Source organism: Geotrypetes seraphini, chromosome 1 (genome assembly GCF_902459505.1).
Source record: "Geotrypetes seraphini chromosome 1, aGeoSer1.1, whole genome shotgun sequence".
Classification (NCBI taxonomy): Eukaryota; Metazoa; Chordata; class Amphibia; order Gymnophiona; family Dermophiidae; genus Geotrypetes; species Geotrypetes seraphini.
The window spans coordinates 145204828-145224881 of NC_047084.1; the positions used below are offsets into that span (position 1 = coordinate 145204828).

Here is a 20054-nt window from a genome sequence, read left to right on the forward strand (position 1 = left end):
AATTGAAGTTTTGAGGGTTTCTGCATGTCCTCCTATGTTCCCCCACCTGAAAAATCCTAAAATTTTGTTAATGTGAAAAAAAAAAATCGCAATTTTTGCATGAATTTCTTAGCGGTGGCCATCTTGGATTTTTAGCTATCTTTTATTTCTAAAGCCCCTTGCTTCTCCAAAACCGCAGTTTTTGCTTCAAAACTTGAGATGGAATCCTTGTGCTCTCCTAAGGTGAATCATTGCCAGAATTGCGCAAATTTAGCGCTTCAAGAGCATCCTTGTGCCACATGGCACGGCCGAGAGAGGCAGCAGTGCCAAGCTTAGCCTCTTCCATGCTTAAGCAGGTGACAAAATACTCAGCTAGCCCAGTAAAGTGGCCTTCTTTATTTTAGGGACTTGGCACAGCTGCTAGTTCTGTGCATCTGGCTGTGGAGCTTCCGCATCCTAAGAAACACAAAGTTAAGTCAAAGGGTGACTCTACACCCCAGGAGCCGGAGGCTTTCTCAGAATTCATGAAACATTTGTGGAATGAGTTTTAAAGCTGGCATTCTTCCCCTGCGCAGTCTCTCTCCGCCTCCGAAGTGTCTCAGTGGTGTTGCTTCTATGGGCACATCCTCATCTCAGTCAGCTGCTCTTCTTGCATTTTCTGATCTGGGAGATCCTTATGAAGAGGACCAGCTTGCTGACCCCTTATTTACAATTGCAGCATTTCCCAGGGCGGGACTCTGTGCTGGATCTGTGGATCCCTCTGGGGTTTTGGAACCTCGGGATGATCCCACAGTTCTGCATTTATTTAAGTCTGCGGCTTTGCTGAATGTTATTTCAGAGTCTTTACAGGAGTTGAATTTAGTCACTCAGCCGACTTCTTCCACTTCCTCCTCCTGGCTTTGTGGTGTGTACTCACAGTCTGCTACCTTTCCCTGGCACCCTGATATGAGCGTTCTCATCTCTGAGAAGTATGACTCTCCAGAAGGTGCTCTTAAGATACCAAGAGCCATGTCTTGCTTGTATCCTCTGGCACAGGAGTGTCAGCAGATTCTGGGTCAGCCTAGGGTGGATTCTTTGGTTGCGCAGGTGACTAAGTGCACCTGTCTACCCGGTACATAGAAACATAGAAGATGATGGCAAAAAAGGGCCACGGCCCAACAAATCTGCCCACTCTAATGACCCATCCACTAATTTCTTCCTTGAAGTGATCCCACATGCTTATCCCATTTTCTCTTAAAATCCAGCACGCTGCTGGCCTCAATTACCTGCAGTGGAAGACCATTCCAATGATCAACCACCCTTTCAGTGAAGAAATACTTCCTGGTGTCACTATGAAATCTCCCATCCCTGAGTTTCAACTGATGTCCTCTTGTTGCCGTAGGTCCTTTAAGTAAAAAGATATCCTCTTCTACCTCAATATGGCCCGTGACATATTTGAACATCTCAATCATGTCTCCCCTCTCTCTACGTTCCTCAAGTGAGTATAGCTGCAACTTACCCAGCCGTTCCTCATACGGGAGATCCTTGAGTCCTGAGATCATCCTGGTGGCCATTCGCTGAACCGACTCAATTCTCAGCACATCCTTTTGATAATGTGGTCTCCAGAATTGTACACAATATTCCAGATGAGGTTCACCATGGATCTGTACAGCGTCATTATAACTTCAGGCTTTTGGCTGACGAAACTTCTTCGGATACAACCCTCATTTGTCTAGCCTTGGATGAAGCTTTCTCCACTTCATTAGCAGTCTTCATTAATGATCACTCCCAAGTCTCGTTCTGCTGCAGTTCTTGCTAAGGTCTCACCATTTAGGGTGTAAGTTCTGCATGAGTTTCTGCTGCCAAGGTGCATGACCTTACACTTTTTGGCATTAAAACTTAGTAGGTGACTAAGTGCACCTGTCTACCCCAGTGAAGGTTGTGTAGTGCTAAAAGATATGCAGGACCACCAGGTGGATGTAGTCTTCTGGAGACTCTTTGATGCAACTGCTTTAGGCATAAAGGCTGCTTCGGTGGCATCCTTTGTCACATGCGCCTGTCTCTCTGCTGCACACGGTGGAGAGTGAGGTTGTGGATCCTCCTCTTCAATTTGTTTTGGTTGGATCAGATTATGTTGCTGATGCATTGTATGACCTTATGTGGGTTTTGGCAAAATTGTTGGCGTACTCCATTTCTGTCTGCAGGATGCTCTGGATCAGCTGGTGATTCCACTTCCAAGGCTACTTTGGCTAGACTTCCCTTTAAGGGGCAGTTACTGTATGGCAAGAGCTTTGACCACCTCATGAATTCTGTAGTGGATTGTCGCTCTAAGACCCTGGTTCTGGTCGCTCTAATTTTCGTGGCTTCCGGTGATACGATGTGGCTCCCATAGCTCTGCGACATGGCCCATATGCGAGTGCCACATCACAGAGATTTTCCTAGGGCTCCATCAATGGTATTCTGGCTATAGGCAATCCCAGCTCCTCCACCTACCATTCCACACCTTCTGCAAAAAAGATGCAATGACGCCAGGCCGAAGGATGCCTCTCACTGATTAAGGGTAGGTAGACTCGGCATTCTTGCCCGTCTGGGTTCGCATCTCATCTAGCCAGTGGGTCTTGCGCTACAAACTGGAATTTGCCTGGCCTCTGTCGGATTGGTTTGTGGACTCTCCTGCACGTTTACCGGACAAAGTGCTCATGGTTCAGGTCACAATTCAACACTTGCTGGATATTCAAGCTATAGAACCGGTGGCACCCGAACTCTCGGGTTCAGGCTTATACTGTATATATTTTATTGTGCCAAAGAAAGGAGGCCTATTCTGGATCTTCAGCACATGATTGTGGCTTTCAAGGTCTCATGCTTTCGCATGGAAACAGTGCTATCAGTCCTCACCTCTCTGGATCTCATGGAAACAGTTGAGAGGAGGAGGGGGGAAAGGTAAGTCCTTGTACTGATACAGGTGAAGAAAAGTCCCTGCCTCCAACCCCTGATATAATGAACCATTTTATTAAAAGCCTAAAATGATTTTAAAAGATTCTGACTATAATGGTCAGCTGTTACACAATATATGGGAAATAACCTGCTGAGAGCAGCAAGTGAAGTGAAACTTATGCTAAGATAAGCAAGTCAATCGAAACTTATCCTTCCACATGACAATAGGCGCCACATCTGCTATGATATCATAAAAGGATTAAGACACATCCTGATCAAGAATATAAAAGTACATTATTTTGCAAGAATATCCTGTGATGGGCAGGCTTTTACTGGCCGATGGCTTGAAATTGCTGACATGATGATTAAAATGGCATATGCGGGAAAAAGATAGATTTTCTGGTAAACAGGACGCACATATAGCATGGCACAAATATTATAAACCAATTAGTAAACTAACAAGTGTAATGATGCGAGAGAAATAACCAATAAAAACTAATCATGTGATTTAGACCAACGTGGTGCTGGTCACCTAGAAATGTATAAAGACAGCCTTTCAGATGATGTATTCAGAACAGACACCAGATCTCAGGCCTGATGATCATATTCTCTGTTAGTCTATATGCTGAAAGATTTATTCTTGTAAGCTGTTACTGATTTATTAATAAATATACTTATTGCTTAAGAACAGTATATCGAGTGTGAGGTCTTTCATTGCTGGGTCCCTGACAGCAGGGCCACAACACAGTGCTAACAGTTCCTCGCTTCTCTGGATCTCACGGAAGCTTACTTTCACATTCTGATATTTCTGGCGCACTGCAAACACTTGCATTTTCATGTGTTGAAAAATCATTCTCAATTCTGTCCTTTGGTGATGGTGGTCTTGGCAGCTTATTTATGGAAAATGGATCTGCAGGTATACCCTTACTTGGACGACTTGCTGATCAGAGTTCCCTCATTGGCTGAGGGTCAGTGTACGGTAGATCAGGTGATCCTGGTGTTGGAGGACCTAGGCTGGATTGTGAACTACAGAAAGAGCAATCGGATGCTCATGCAATCGCTGGAATATCTGGGAGTTTTCTTCAACACAGCTTTGGGCTGCGTCTATCTTCCAGAAGACAGAAACTGTGTGCCCAGACAGAAACTACGTGCCCAGACTTCTTCTCTACTAGAACAGCCGGTTCCTTCGATGTGGGACTATCTTCAGGTCCTGGGATCCATGGCTGCCACGTTGGAAGTGGTTCCTTGGGCAAGGGTGCACATGTGTCCTCTCCAGCATCCCTTACTCTTTCACTGGGCTCCGCACAGGGATGCTTTACAGACCTGTCTTCCCTGGACTCTGGAGGCGCACGACAGCATGGAATGGTGGCTTCTCCCGCAGTCACTCTGCAAGGGTGTTCTGCTGCGGATTGCCTCCTGGATCATGGTAATGACAGATGCTAGCCTTCGTTGTCCCATCCAGGGGTCTTGGACACCCTCTCAGAAGAAATGGTCAATCAATCAACCAGTTGGAGCTGAGAGCCATTCGGGTGGCACTGATGTATTTGCAGAAGACTCTGGAAGGCCAAGCGATCAGGGTCTTCTCCGATAATATGACGACAGTAACCTATGTCAATCGCCAGGGAGGGACCAAGAACTCAGGAAGCCCGCCGCCTTTTTCTGTGGGTGGAATGCCACCTCCAGGCGCTTTCAGCAGCGCATGTGATGGGAGTTGACAATGTTCAAGCTTACTTCCTCAGCAGACATTTTGTCCTCAGTGGCGTTCTGGACCATAGTGTGGTGCTGGGGTTGACCCCACTTCGCTCTCATGGCCATGCAAAGAACAAGAAAGCGGATTATTTCTTCAGTTGAAGATCCAAGCCCGGAAGTGAGAGTCTCAATGCTCTAGTCCAGACAAGGCCTCAGGAGCTTCTCCTGTATATGTTTCCTCCCTGGCCCATGATCAGCTGGCTCATTCAGTGGATCGTGGTCCATCCGAGCTGCGTCATTCTGGTGGCTCCAGATTGGCCTTGCATGCTGTGGTATACAGATCTGATGAGTCTTCTCAAGGGTCGCAACCTTCAGCTGAGCACCCATCCAGACCTGCTTACGCAGCATGGCTCTTAACAGCATGGCTCTTGAGCGCGCAACCTTAGAACACAAAGGCTATTCTTTCTTTTTTTTTTAAATTCTTTATTTTCAACAATTTACAAGAAATAAACTTCTTGTCGGAGAAATAAAGCATAGACATATGTTATACATTCAAAAGAAAAAGAAAGCAGTGGCATATCTGATTATATTTCCTTAGACCACAACCAAGGGGGAATTGGCTCAGAATTAAAGAAGCTTATTAGATAAGAAGAAGAAAAAAAAAATAATATATATATAGAAAGGCTATAACGCAATTTAACTTGCCATTCTATTAACACTGGGTCAAAACTTCAAGTCATCTTTTTCAACTCAGGAAGAAAAAATACATATTTAACTTGTGCATACTTTACAATGCATTTACAGGGGTATGCTAACAGGAAGGAGGCTCCTAAAGCAATTTTTTCCTGCCTTAAAGATAAGAACTGTTTCCGTCTTTCTTGTGTGGTTTTTGAAACATCCATATATGCCCATATTTTTTACCATAAAATAAATATTTTGAAAATCTAAAGTACTGTTTCATAAATGAGTCCAGGTCCTGTTGGAAAACGAAGGAAATCAATAATGTAGCTCTCTCCGCCACCTCAGAGATAGATTCTTCCAAGAAAGCAGATATATTTTCCATATCAATTTGTGGAGCCTGTTTATTTTCACCCTCTCCTTCCTTAGACTCCTGGGGATTTTTTTATGGATGGTGGAAGATAATAAATTTTGTTCAATGGAGGTATATGTTCAGAAGAATATTTCAAAATTTCCACCACATATTTTCTGAACATTTCCTATGATGAAATCCCAGGCGTTTTTGGGAAGTTTAAAATTGTTACATTTAACTGGCAATTGAAATTCTCTTTATTTTCTATTTTTCGATGTAACATAGAATTATTATTAGGATTTTATATACCGCCTATCAAGGTTATCTAAGCGTTTTTTTACAATCAGGTACTCAAGCATTTTCCCTCTGTCTCGGTGGGCTCACAATCTATCTAACGTACCTGGGGCTATGGAGGATTAAGTGACTTGCCCAGGGTCACAAGGAGCAGCGCGGGGTTTGAACCCACAACCCCAGGGTGCTGAGGCTGTAGATCCAACCACTGCGCCACACACTCCTCTCCAAAAGAACTGTCTTTTGTCACAGCGATTCTATAAGCTTGTAAAGACTGGACTTCATTTTGTATTTTAGTTAAGGAATTTTTTGTCAGCATTTGTCTGTTCAAAAACCTTTGTGAAGTTATTCAGCATCTTCCCAAAAATCTTTACCTCTTCTGAAATCTTCCTGGTCGCTACGTCAACCCTCTGGAGCATTTTCAATATGACTCCTAAAGTGTCCTCTCTGTCAGGAAATGAGTTCCCAGAGATGGTCAGCATCAGCAGGAGCTCCTCTGCCATGGATCCATCCTCCACGGAAGCATCAGGGGGCATCTCCAGCCACCGTGCTCTCGTCCTCCAGGGCAGCTGCCTCAGCTGGACAAGGAGGCGGGACATCAGGTGCGGGCGAGAACGAGATCTCGTGCCCCTGCAGGATTGAGCACTTCTGACTCTCCCCCGCTGCGCAGCTTAACTCGCCTGATCTCAAGGCAAGTGTTACTAGGCATTGCTCAATCGTAGGTTGATTTAAGAGAGCTGAGGGTGTTGAGGAGGAAAACACCCTCACGGTACCCTTTCTTTTGGTATGTGGCATATTTACAACTTGTAGAAAAACTCCTTTAAACGTGAGCAGATCTCAACGCGTCCAGCATGGTGCCACCATCTTGGCCACTCCCCTCATGCCAGAACACAAAGGCTATTCTGATGTTGTTATTGACACTCTTCTCAAGTCTAAGAAGTTGTCTACAGTTTCTGCTTACTCTAAGGCAGGGGTGTCCAACCTTTTGGCTTCCCTGGCCGGGAAAAAAATGTTTCTGGGGCCGCGCAAACGCTATGGAAAGACGGTAAACACCCAGGGGCAGCAGAGGAAAACACTGCATCGCCCTCAACTGGAGCCGCACAAAATACTTCATGGGACCACAGGTTGGACACCCCTGCTCTAAGGCATGGAAGGTTTTTCAATGTTGGTGCACTCAGAACCAGGTGGAGCCTTATTTGGCTCTGATATTGGTGATTCTCAACTTTGTCAGGCTGATCTTGATAAAGGCCTCAATGTGGTATCTCTTTGGGTCCAAATGGCTGGGCCCAGTATTGTCATCCCTCTTTGGCATCTCATCCTGATGTTGCTAGATTTCTGAATGGGACTATCTGCATCAGACCACTGGTTAAGCTGCTGTTCCCTTCCTGGGACCTCCACATGGTGCTGTCTAGCCTCACGAAGGCTCCTTTTGAGTCCCTTCTGGATGCTTCACTCTTGGACTTGACAATCAAGACCGTATCTCGGAACTCCAGACTCTTTCATGTAGAGAACTGTTCCTCCTCATTTCGGAAGGTCATTTCGGCTTTCCACGTTAATCAGGAAGTGTGTTTGCCTTTTTTTGAACCTACTGGTTCCAGGACACAAGATTGCCTTTTGAAGAAACTTGATGTGCGCAGGGTGCTTCTTTACTACCTGGAGGTCACTAACGAATTTTGTCTCTCTGACTAAAGGTAGGAAAAATTATTTTATTTTTTCGATTTAGTGATCAAAATGTGTCCATTTTGAGAATTTATATCTGCTGTCTATATTTTGCACTAGTGGTTTTTAGCACAGGGAGCCTATGAGCATCGAGAGCAGCCTGAGCTAAAAACTGCTATTTTGGTTTAGTAAAAAGGGAGAGTGGTATATTTGTCTATTTTTGTATAGTTGTTACTGAGGTGACATTGCATAGAGTCATCTGCCTTGACCACTTTGAAAAAACCCTGGAATATAAATGATAACTAACATTTTCTCTGCGTACAGTGTGCTTTGTGTTTTTTAAAAATTTTATTGTTGGTAGATCATTTTGACTTGGTCATTTTAAAAGTAGCTCGCAAGCCGAAAAAGTGTGGGCACTAACTGTAGTTGTAGTTAAGGATCCAGTGAAGTACATCAGAGGTACAGAGAAAAACATTTGGAGTAGATTCCTTCTGCAAATGGTACGCGGACATTGGGACACAACCCATCTGTTTCTAGTACATCTCGCCTATCTACTGGAAAAGAGCTTACCAGGGTAAGTACATAATCTCTTTATGCCTGCTCCCTTAACAAAACTATTCTGTAATTTGTACTGTTTATCAGTGAAAGGAGCTCTGTCTCTGCCAAGAGGTCTGTTCCTGTGAAGTGCTTATATCAACCATTTATTTGTACTGGTGACTCTAGGTGATGATCATAGAAGAATTGGTGGTTGGCTATGAAACATCTTTAAAATGCTGCAGGCTGTTTAATCCAAATGGTGAGTACCCTGTAGGGTTTTGTGTCCTCTTTAAGAGTGAAATGGGTCTGCATTCTAACACAATTACAGTAGACTCTCAGTTAACCGGCACCCATAGGGATTGATAGATGCCGGATAAATGTAGTTTATCCCAGGACAAGCAGGCAGCATATTCCCACACATGGGTGACGTCACCAACGGAGCCCCGCAGTGGACAGCCTCGAAAGCAAATTTGCTTGAAGATCTCGAGCTTTCGAGTGCTGCATCGCGCATGCGCGCGTGCCTTCCCGCCCGAACTAGGGGGCACATCTCCTGTGAGGATCCTCAGTTCAACGTTTTCCGCGGAGCTGAGAAGACTTGTCGACTTGGTTCCCGTAACGTTGTGCCTTCTCTTCACCGCGGCTGAGTACTCTTTGTTGTTTTCGGTCGCTGTGTTTCTCGTTCTTTTCTTTTTTAAAAATAATACAATTCCTTTTTGTATTTTATTTGTCGTCGGGTTGGGAGATTGAGGCCTAGGCCTCTCTTCCTCGTTCTCGACACGGACTTTGTCCTATCTATGTCCTGGCCTGTTACCAGGTTTAAAAGGTGTTATCAGTGCGGCAGGGCTATCTCCATCACTGACCCCCATAGTCGGTGTATGCTTTGTCTCGGGTCGACTCATCGCCCGGAAGATTGTCTTCGCTGCCTCACTCTTCAGCCTTGTGCCTTCAAGCGCCGCTGCGACAGGTTCTTCGAACTTTTTCCTTGAATGGAGTCTGAAAAAGCTGTGGCCTCGGTCGAGGCATCTGTTAAGCCCTCGACTTCGGGACAATCCTCGAGTGCTAAGACCTCGACCTCGCCTCCTCGACAGGCCTCAGCCTCGAAGACCTCCGGGTCCTCGGCCTCAAAGGCCTCGGCGGTGTCCTCGAAGCCTGGATTGGGGGGTAAGTCTCCTGCTTCCTTTTCAGGTACCATCCCTAAGAAGCCGACGGAGTCTGCTTCCACGCAACCTGGGGCTCCAGGTTCGTCTCCGTCTTCTCGACCATGCTTGAGTTCCTGATTGTAAACCGCTTAGATAACTTTGATAAGCCATATATAAATACCTAAAATAAATAAAATAATTCCTTTACTAGTTTAAAACATTTTTTGTGTACACTAACGGACAATACGAAGTTATTCCGAGTAGTGAAGACACAGGGGGATTGCAAAAATCTGCAACATGACATAATCAGGCTTGAGGAATGGGCATCAACATGGCAGATGAGGTTCAACGTGGATAAGTGTGAAGTGATGCATGTAGGTAAAAATCTCATGCACGAATACAGGATGACCATCTTCGAAACGTGCTTCCAAGTCCAGGGAATACTCTCATTCGAGGTCGCCCTCCTTGGAACGCACGAGACCACCTGTGACTCCGAGTCCCTTGGTCTCCGTCCCCATGTTTGAGGACATGCTTAAGTCAATATTGACTACGCAGATTTCCTCGATAGTGGCTCAGTTGGTCCCGGCCTCGACTCTGTCTTCGCAACTCCAGCCTGAGCAGCAGTCTGCGCCTCGTCGCAGGTCTCGATCTAGGGTTTCCTCGTCTGATTCCTCTCCTGAACGAGCTTCTAAACTATCGTTGCCTCGATCGAAGCATCGGTCTCGGTCTTCGAAGCTCACTCCCTCGAAGAGCTCGAGGCCTTCGGATCTCACTTCGAAAATTGTGCCTCGCTCTCACAGTACTGTTGCCTCCTCGGTTTCATCGAGGCATTCGAGGTCGAGGACTCCGCCTTTGAGGCGTTTACCTTGGGATCTATCTCCTCTGGCTAAACCTCGCACTCCGCGCACTTCTCCATCTTAAGCGGAAGCATTCAGCCACTCCTCCTCTGACTGGCAGTGGAGCATCCTCCATCACTTTGCACCTCGAATCGGAGCCAGTCTCTCAATATTCACGCGAGGCTTCTCCATCATTTTCAGTGGCGCCTCATTCTCGTTCTGCCTCCCCAGAGGAAGCCTCGACTTCGAAGTCTTCTTCGTTTGCGAAATTTGTTTTCGACATGGGGCAGGCGCTTCACATCGACTTGCATTCCGATTCTAAGTACACGCCTGAATATTTGGCAGATATGGAGCTTTCCCATCCTCCTAAGGAGACTTTGCGTCTGCTCATGACACCGGTGCTGAAGCAGACTTTCCTGCGAAATATGGAAACTCCTTATTCTGTGACAGCGATCCCATCGAAGTTGGAGTCTCGGTATCGCACTGTTCCCTGCAAAGGTTTCGAGAAATCACAACTTTCCCATCAGTCTCTAGTGGTGGAATCGTCCCTGAAGAAGGCTCATCCTTCTAAGGTGTCTGCAACAGTCCCTCCGGGGCGCGAAGGGCACACTATGGACAAGTTTGGGCGCAGACTTTATCAAAATTCGATGATGACAAACCAAATTTTGAACTACAACTATGTCTTTACTTCGTATTTCAATTACTTTTTGAAGCAGTTGTCATCCTTTTGTCCAGACTGGCCCAGAGAACGCCTTTCTGAATATAAACACATTATTCAATCTCTCTTTCAATTGCGTCTCTTCATGTTGCAGGCATCTTATGATGCTTTTGAGCTTTCTTCCAGGGTCTCGGCGTTTGCAGTGGCCATGCGCCGTCTTGCATGGCTCAGAATAGTGGATATGGATCCCAACTTACAGGATCGTTTAGCGAACCTGCCGTGCCTAGGTTCTGAGCTTTTTGATGACTCGATTGAGGCGGCTACTAAAAGGCTCTCTGAGCACGAACGCTCCTTCGCCTCTCTTCGTCCAAAACCAAAACCTTCTGCGACTAGAGCTTACAAGCCTCCGGCTCGTCGCTACCCTATGAAGTCCACGCCAGCTTTCTCTAGGCCTCCACCTAGACGGCCCCAGCAACAACGTCCTCAGAAGCCCCAGACGCCTGCTCCAACCAAAACCGCTTCGTCTTTTTGACGGTCCAGTGGTGAGCATTCCAACCTCCTTGCATCCAAACTCCTCCCTACCCATCGGAGGTCACCTTTCCCTTTTTACATCTGTCTGGGAAACCATTACATCGGACCTTTGGGTCCTCACAGTCATCCATGAGGGATACTCTCTGTGCCTACTTCAGGTACCTCTAGATCACCCTCCAGGAGAGTGTCTTTCCAGTTTCTCGCAACTCCCCCTTCTTCTTCAGGAGGCTCAGGCGCTTCTTCACCTTCGAGCGGTGGAGGAGATTCCTCCTTCCGAACACAATCTGGGTTTTTACTCCAGATACTTCCTGGTTCCAAAGAAGACGGGGGATTTGCGACCCATTCTGGATCTCCGAGCTCTCAACAAATTTCTAGTCAAAGATAAATTTTGCATGCTCTCTCTTCCGGTTTTGTACTCCCTCATGGATCAGGGAGATTGGATGTGCTCACTGAACCTCAAAGAGGCTTATACTCGCATTCCTATCCATCCGAATTTTCGCAAATATCTCCGGTTCAAGGTGGGGAACCTTCATCTTCAATACAGGGTTCTTCTGTTTGGCTTGGCGACCTCTCCCCGGGTCTTCACCAAGTGTCTAGTCGTGGTAGCTGCAGCCCTTCATGCTCGGGGCCTTCAGGTTTTTCCTTACCTTGACGATTGGCTTATCAAAGCTCCTTCTCTTCCAGGGGTTACTCAAGCGACCCTTCAGACTATTTCTTTTCTTCAAAGTCTGGGGTTCCATATCAACTTTCCAAAATCTCAGTTGGTTCCAACTCAATCGATCCAGTTTATTGGCGCCGTGTTGGATTCTGTTCACATGAGAGCTTTCCTCCCCCTCAATCGTCAGGACACTCTCTTACGCCTTTGTCATCACGTAACTTCTCTGTCGACTCTCACAGCTCGCCATATGATGGTCCTCCTCGGACATATGGCATCTACGGTGCATGTGACTCCCTTTGCAAGACTCCACCTTCGCATTCCTCAATGGACACTGGCGTCTCAGTGGCAACAGGCCCTGGATCCGCCTTCCCGTCATATAGCGGTGACGCCTTCATTGAAGAGGTCTCTCCGCTGGTGGATGCTCTCTTCCAATCTTTCCAGAGGTTTGCAGTTTCACCATCTTCCTCATCAGAAAGTTCTTACAACAAATTCGTCCGAATACGCATGGGGAGCCCACGTAGATGGTCTCCGTACGCAAGGGTTGTGGACCGCCACAGATCGTCAATGTCACATCAATCTGTTGGAACTCAGAGCGATATTTCTTGCTCTCAAGGCTTTTCTTCACCTCCTTCACGACCAAGTAGTCCTTGTTCGGACGGACAATCAAGTAGCGATGTATTATGTCAACAAACAGGGGGGGACGGGCTCCCACTCCCTTTGTCAGGAAGCTCTGAAGTTGTGGCATTGGGCGATTTCTCACAACATCCTTCTTTGTGCTGTCTATATTCAGGGTCTTCAGAATTGCCTTGCAGACAAATTGAGTCGTCTGCTTCAGCCTCACGAATGGACGCTCAACTCCCCTCACTTCGTCAAGTATTTGCTCGATGGGGAACTCCTCGGGTGGATCTCTTTGCGTCACCCAGCAACTTCAAACTACCTCTGTTTTGTTCCCGCATTTTTTCGCCTCTTCGTCTCGAGGCGAATGCTTTTCTTCTGGACTGGAGGGGCCAGTTTCTCTTTGCCTTCCCTCCTTTCCCTCTGATTCTCAAAACTCTTGTCAAATTGAAGTTGGACCATGCCACGATGATTCTCATAGCGCCTCGGTGGCCCCGACAACCTTGGTTCTCTCTTCTTCTTCAACTCAGCATCAAGGAACCTCTTCTTCTGCCAGTTTTTCCTTCTCTGCTCACTCAGAGTCAGGGGTCTTTACTTCATCCCAACCTGCAGTCTCTTCACTTGACAGCATGGTTCCTTTCTACTTGACAGATCCTTCTAAATTTTCTCAGTCTGTTCAAGATGTCTTTCTGGCTTCAAGGAAACTGTCCACTTGTCAATGTTATGGTCAAAAGTGGACCAGATTCTCGACTTGGTGTTCCAGTCGTAGTGTTCAGCCGAAATAATCTCCTTTGGCTTCAGTTCTGGATTATTTGCTTCATTTATCCCAGTCAGGCCTTCAATCCACATCTATTAGAGTTCATTTTAGTGCGATTGCTGCTTTTCATCAACCCTTGGATGGGAAACCACTCTCGGCATATCCTCTGGTTACTCGTTTTATGAAGGGCCTTTTTAATCTCCATCCACCAGTCAAACCGCCTTCTGTTGTATGAGATCTTAATGTTGTTCTGGCTCAACTGATGAAACCTCCATTTGAACCTTTTGCCCAGGCTCATTTTAAATATCTTACTTGGAAAACTGTATTCTTGATTGCTCTCACGTCTGCTCGTCGAGTCAGTGAGTTGCAAGCTTTGGTCTCGGACCCGCCTTTCACGGTTTTTCACCATGACAAGGTGGTTCTCCGTACTCATCCAAAATTCTTACCTAAAGTGGTGTCTGATTTTCATATCAATCAATCTATTGTGTTACCGGTATTTTTTCCTAAACCGCATTCTCACCCTGGTGAGGCGTCTCTTCATACTTTGGACTGTAAGCGTGCGTTGGCGTTTTATCTTCAACGTACTCAACCCCACAGAACTTCTCCTCAACTTTTCATCTCTTTTGATCCAAATCGGTTGGGACGTCCTTTCTCGAAACGTACCATCTCCAACTGGATGGCTGCTTGTATTTCGTTCTGCTATGCTCAGGCTGGTCTTCCTCTGCAGGGTCGAGTGACGGGCCACAAAGTTAGAGCTATGGCGGCGTCTGTCGCTTTCCTCAGATCAACACCTATAGAGGAAATTTGCAAGGCTGCCACTTGGTCCTCGGTTCATACTTTCACCTCTCATTACTGTCTGGATACTTTATCCAGGAGGGATGGCCATTTTGGCCAATCTGTTTTGCAAAATCTTTTTTCATAAATTGCCAACTTCCCTCCTCCCTTTTTACTTAGCTTGGAGGTCACCCATGTGTGGGAATATGCTGCCTGCTTGTCCTGGGATAAAGCACAGTTACTTACCGTAACAGTTGTTATCCAGGGACAGCAGGCAGATATTCCCACAACCCACACCTCCCCTGGTTGGCATCTTGGCTTGGTATCTGAACTGAGGATCCTCACAGGAGATGCACCCCCTAGTTCGGGCGGGAAGGCACGCGCGCATGCGCGATGCAGCACTCGAAAGCTCGAGATCTTCAAGCAAGTTTGCTTTCGAGGCTGTCCGCTGCGGGGCTCCGTTGGTGACGTCACCCATGTGTGGGAATATCTGCCTGCTGTCCCTGGATAACAACTGTTACGGTAAGTAACTGTGCTTTCTGGTTGCTTGAGAGTTACTATTAAAAATAGGCCTAACAAATACTATACCCCATACTATGCCATACTATAAACTAACTGTTCCAGACAAACTACCGCACATGTGGTAGGCAAAGGTGTGGTGTACCAAGTTTACACTTTTAAATTTCTGCCAGAAATTGATTTTATTTTCATTTTTATTTAAAGTATTACAGTATTTCTTAGATATATATATATTTTTTTGCTGGTTGCTTGAGAGTTCTGGTTAGAGTTCCGGTTAACAGAAAGTCTACTGTATCCAAGGAAGGATGAGAAACAAGGGAAGAGAGTTGAACTTCCCAAATTTCTAGTGATCTTCACAGTCTGTCCTTTTTCAGAATATACTACATTCTTTGAAGACCCAACATATGCACATTTTTTAAATACAGTTTTGATTTTCATAATATTGCTTTCTCAAGCATATCTGAAAGGAAAATACAAATGTAAGACTGTAAATGACTCATCACAATAAGAAAATAAGGAGAGATCCAAGAGAGGAAAAAGAGAAGATAATACGCCAGAACCAATAATACTAAAAGAAAATATAAGGAAACCAACCTAGGATAGAGAGGTTTAACAATTCACAGAACCAATCCCTAACTCGCAGAATAACACTGGCTAAACATATTATTGCAGGACATGTTTATCCAGTCGTACCCTAGCAAAGTTGATTTTCAACCATCATGTGCAACTTTCTTTAAATTAGTCCCCTTATTTTTATTTTTTTTACTCTTGGTAATCTCTTATCTATCTATCTTGCTACAAATCAGTTTTTGGTCTGTTACCAGGTTATCTTGTGCCTCATTTTTCCTTGAGTCACCCTAACAAGATCACACGTGGAGTACATTTGTTTACCTATCCTTCCATAAAATCCTGTTGTTATAAGAGGTTCCTTGAAAGAACCCTCTCATTTCAAGCCGCCAAACTGAATTCATGGCTTGGAAAAATTATTCTAGAAGTCTCCTCTTACTTTGCTTTTAGAAAATTATTAAAAACACAACTTTTTGATAGGTTGGTATCATAATGCATTGCTATTTTTTAACAAGTCTATTTAGATCTATCTGATATATTTTTATCTGTACTATATGTATCAACTTGTTAGCTTAGTTTTTAACTGCTTCTTTCTTAAGAACATAAGAATTACCGCTGCTGGGTCAGACCAGTGGTCCATCATGCCCAGCAGTCTGCTCATGCGGCAGTCCTCTGGTCAAAGACCAGCACCCTAACCGAGACTAGCCCTAACAGTGCACGTTCTTGTTCAGTAGGAACTTGTCTAACTTTGTCTTGAATCCCTGGAGGGTGTTTTCCCCTATAACAGCCTCCGGAAGAGCGTTTCAGTTTTCCACCACTCTCTGGGCGAAGAAGAACTTCCTTACGTTCTTTCAACTTGCCCTATCGTTCTCCCTACCTTGGAGAGGGTGAACAACCTGTCCTTAACTAGTTTAGACTCAGTTGACATTTTATTTGGATTACATGTATTATTTTCTTGCTTGTTTTTATCTGCACTCTTTTACTAATGAATTTCACTGGCATTATATTGTAATATGCATTCTGATTATTGTTAAATTTTATTATTCCAATCTGTTGTATTTCATCTGCATTTTATGTACTTGCCCAGTTGTTGTGAACTGCCTAGAACTCTTTAGGTATGGCGGTATATAAGAATAAATTATTATTATTATCTACCCAACATAGTAACATAGTAGATGACGGCAGATAAAGACCCGAATGGTCCATCCAGTCTGCCCAACCTGATAGACAAGACAAAAGGAGAAGACCCAAGTTTCCACAAAGGAAATGACAAATCAAACTAAACAGAACTGTGCAAACAACAATGTTCTAGACCAGGGGTGAGCAACTCTGGTCCTCGAGGGCCGGAATCCAGTCTGGTTTTCAGGATTTCCCCAATGAATATGCATGAGATCTATTTGTATGCACTGCTTTCAATGCATATTCATTGGGGAAATCCTGAAAACCAGACTGGATTCTGGCCCTCGAGGACTGGATTTGCCCACTTCTGTTCTAGACCTTAGTTTTATTTATTCAAAAAACCCTTTAAAACACTATCCACATTTGTATTAAATGGACCCAACACGGGCTGTGTTTTGGTAAAACACCTTCCTCAGGATGTCCTAGGATATTAGTAAAAGATAATAAATAAATGTAATAATGTATGTTATGTATCAAGACGAATGGTGACAACTGAATGATATTTGAAAAGAAGTGAGGTGAGATTGTATAAAGATCCTAATAAAAGCAGTGATTGTGGAAATGAAAATCGCTAAACAGTTTCGTCAGTAGTCTGAGAATAGCACCTAGCACCAAAAGAAATAATTATGCAAAATGAACTTTAATGTCCATAAATGGGAGAGATTTGAAAGAGCAGTAGTGGCTCTCGATCAAGGGGATAACCCCAAAGTCTGCCAGCTGTTCAGAGTGACCCTCGGCTCTATTAGAGCTTATCGCTGACTCTTTGGGATTCCCAGCAGGTCCCCTCTGCTCCCTGATCTTTAATGAGTGGAGTGAGAGCCCAGTTGTCTTCATGTGGCACAGTGGTTAAAGCTACAGCCTCAGCACCCTGAGGTGGTGGGCTCAAGCCCATACTGCTCCTTATGACCCTGGGCAAACCACTTATTCCCATCAAAAAATACTCTCTTCACTTCTTAATTCTTCTTCACACTTTTAAAGTAGTGTAAATATAAGTGTATTGGGGTGGTCTGTATTGAGTTAAAACAACACTCATATGCTCTAACTACTGGAGGAAAAAAACTCAGATCCTAGTTTGCCGCCAGCTTGCAAACACAATCCTCACTAATCAAGACAAACGCTGCGCTCTGGCTTCCAAGGCCACAATTTCCAGATGTGAGAATAAATGCCCGCTGTCCTCGGAACACCTGCTACAGGGGTTATATTCCATGTCAAGTGAAAAAGGGCTCCCTGCATGACCATCACGGATTTTGATAAAACTTTATGCACAAAGTCCCACATGTATCAAACGAACTTTGGTAAAATTTTAGTTTCGCCTGTGGAATATTCGTGGAGATATAGCCATTTGTTTGACCCCATACTGCAATGACATACAGTACGACAGTGACATTCTGACAGCTTTGAGACACAATATCTCACGAGCTATGTTTCCAAAAAAACTGAAACTTAGCTACCCTGCACAACTTTTGGAGCTCTATTCAGTGCTACCAATAATAATTTTTGTCGAGCACTGAGTGAATGGCTGAATTACAGTAAACTTGGCCGAAAAAATTAGTGCTCCAAAAAAAGTCAAAGTTTGACATTACTTAGCTCCCACAATAATTGAGTAATAAATGCAAAATTTGCCGCATAATGTCTCAGTACAACGTTGTTTTCAAAAGTACAATTTCAACCTCCAAGCTCTTTTCATTAGTTTACAAATTAAGTGTAAAGTTGCTAATTTGTGTAAAAAGGCCAAAAATAGGGTATTTTCAGCCTGCTTTTACAGAAAAATACCTTTCAGAAACTCTTTCAAATCATTAGAAAGAGCATATTTCAAACCCCCTAGAAAAGTGGGCTTCATTTTTCAACGCAGGTTAACAATGCCCGAAAAAGGGGGACAAAGTTGGGAGATGTCACCATGGCAACGGCCTACGTTTCAACTTACAATTATGTCACTTTTCACACTGTTTTTCCCTGTTTATTTTTACTCAAGCTTTGGGTACAATTATAGTGTTCTTAATTAATGATTATTCCTAACTAGAAATTGAGGTGATAATTTTGCTGCATGCAGATCACAAATTACAACTTGTTTTCTTTTTCAGATCCACATTATTATTAATTCAGTTTAAAATGGATGCCAACGAATCGACTAATAATAATCCTTTTCTGCCAGGCTGTGCCATTGGGCAAAAATTGTTGTCAAAGTGTCATGATGGCACATTTTATTCTAAAAAATGTGGGCTCTTTTTTTTATATAATTTGTCAACCGATGAAAAATTGCTTATCACTCGGCGCTCTGAAGTTGAACTGATGGATAAAGACCAAATCTGCCTCCACCACAAAGCAAAGTATCTCGACAAATACGAATTAAAGCAAACATCGTGTTGTAATCCATTTGAAAAGAAAAATCACATTGTTCAAAGTGGATTGTTAAAAGTCGATCTTGCCATGTCTAATGATTTTAGAAAAGTGGCAAAAATAAATATCAAGCCAGGTCAGAAACTTTGCAGTAGGTGCAAAGCCCAATACGTTTCAATGAGTGAAGCTACTGCAGCATCTTCATCTTCAGACGATTTTGATATCAGCATCTCCGATACAGTTGATCAAAGCTTGACTGCTTTAGGAACCTCTCCATTGAAAATTCGAAGGTTAGCTAGTAGAGATAAAGCCGGCTATGTGATACGAAAAATTGAACGTGTGCAGAATGTGATAGCCAAGAAGATTACATCTGCTGCTGGAGTTTCAGCTGAAGAAGTTGGGCCGTCTCGTCAGTCTGTAGAATGCAAGTTATGTGAAGATTACACTGACCTCATTGAAGAAATGAAAACGAAAATTGCAATATCCAACAGGTCAATGAAAGTTCAATTATTGACGATGGCCCCAAAAAGTTGGTCAATAAAGGAAACAGCAATGAAGTTTGGCGTTTCAGAGCGCATGGTCAGAACAGCCCAAAAAGTAAAGAAAGAGAAAGGCATTTGTTCTATACCTGATGCAAAAATTGGCAAGTCCCTTCCAAAAGAAATTGCAAATAGAGTTCAAGATTTTTACGAAGATGATGAATTCAGCAGAATATGTCCTGGCAAAAAAGATTGCATTTTAGTCTGCCTCAATGGTTTAAAAGTACAAAAGCAAAAGCGGCTGCTGTTGTGTAATTTAAAAGAGCTGTACGTGGCATACTGTAACAAATACGGAACTGAAATCGGTTTTTCCAAATTCTGTGAGCTCAGGCCAAAGTGGTGTGTAACCGTTGGTGCATCAGGTGCACACTCCGTGTGTGTCTGCACGTTACATCAAAATGTGAAGCTCATGCTACAAGGCGCCAATGTCAAAGAGAACTACAAAGTTCTTATGGAAAAAACTGTGTGCGACCTAAATGTCAAGGACTGTATGCTACAACGATGTCAAAACTGCCCTGGTGAAGAAACACTAACAGCATACCTGGAAGAAATATTCAAGGATTTAGATCCAGAAGAATCAATAGATTTTAAGCAATGGGTTCACGCTGACCGTGAAACATTAGAAACAAGCGTACTAACCATGGACAACTTTATTGAAAGACTTGCAAGCAAGATTTGGAAGTTGACAAGCCACCATTTCATTTCAAAACATCAAAGTGAATATTTGAAGATGTTGAAGACAGGCTTAAAAGAAACGGAAATGACCGTTTTGATGGATTTCGCTGAAAATTACTCATTTGTTGTACAGGATGCAGCCCAAGGCTTTCACTGGGAAAATTCACAAGCT

The 20054-nt window shown here is 44.1% G+C and overlaps 1 protein-coding gene across 3 annotated transcripts in view; it reads left to right on the plus strand.

Annotated features, from left to right (window-relative positions):
• Window positions 1-20054, plus strand: part of NAA15 (N-alpha-acetyltransferase 15, NatA auxiliary subunit) — a 243517-nt gene that overhangs the window by 118276 nt on the left and 105187 nt on the right. For all 3 annotated transcript variants that reach the window (XR_004538932.1, XM_033939428.1, XM_033939438.1), the window contains one exon: window positions 8285-8357. Coding sequence is in view for 2 of the 3 variants with exons in the window: in XM_033939428.1 (XP_033795319.1) it covers window positions 8285-8357 (73 nt within the window). In the remaining variant the exon portion in view is untranslated. The remainder of the gene's footprint in view (window positions 1-8284; window positions 8358-20054) is intronic.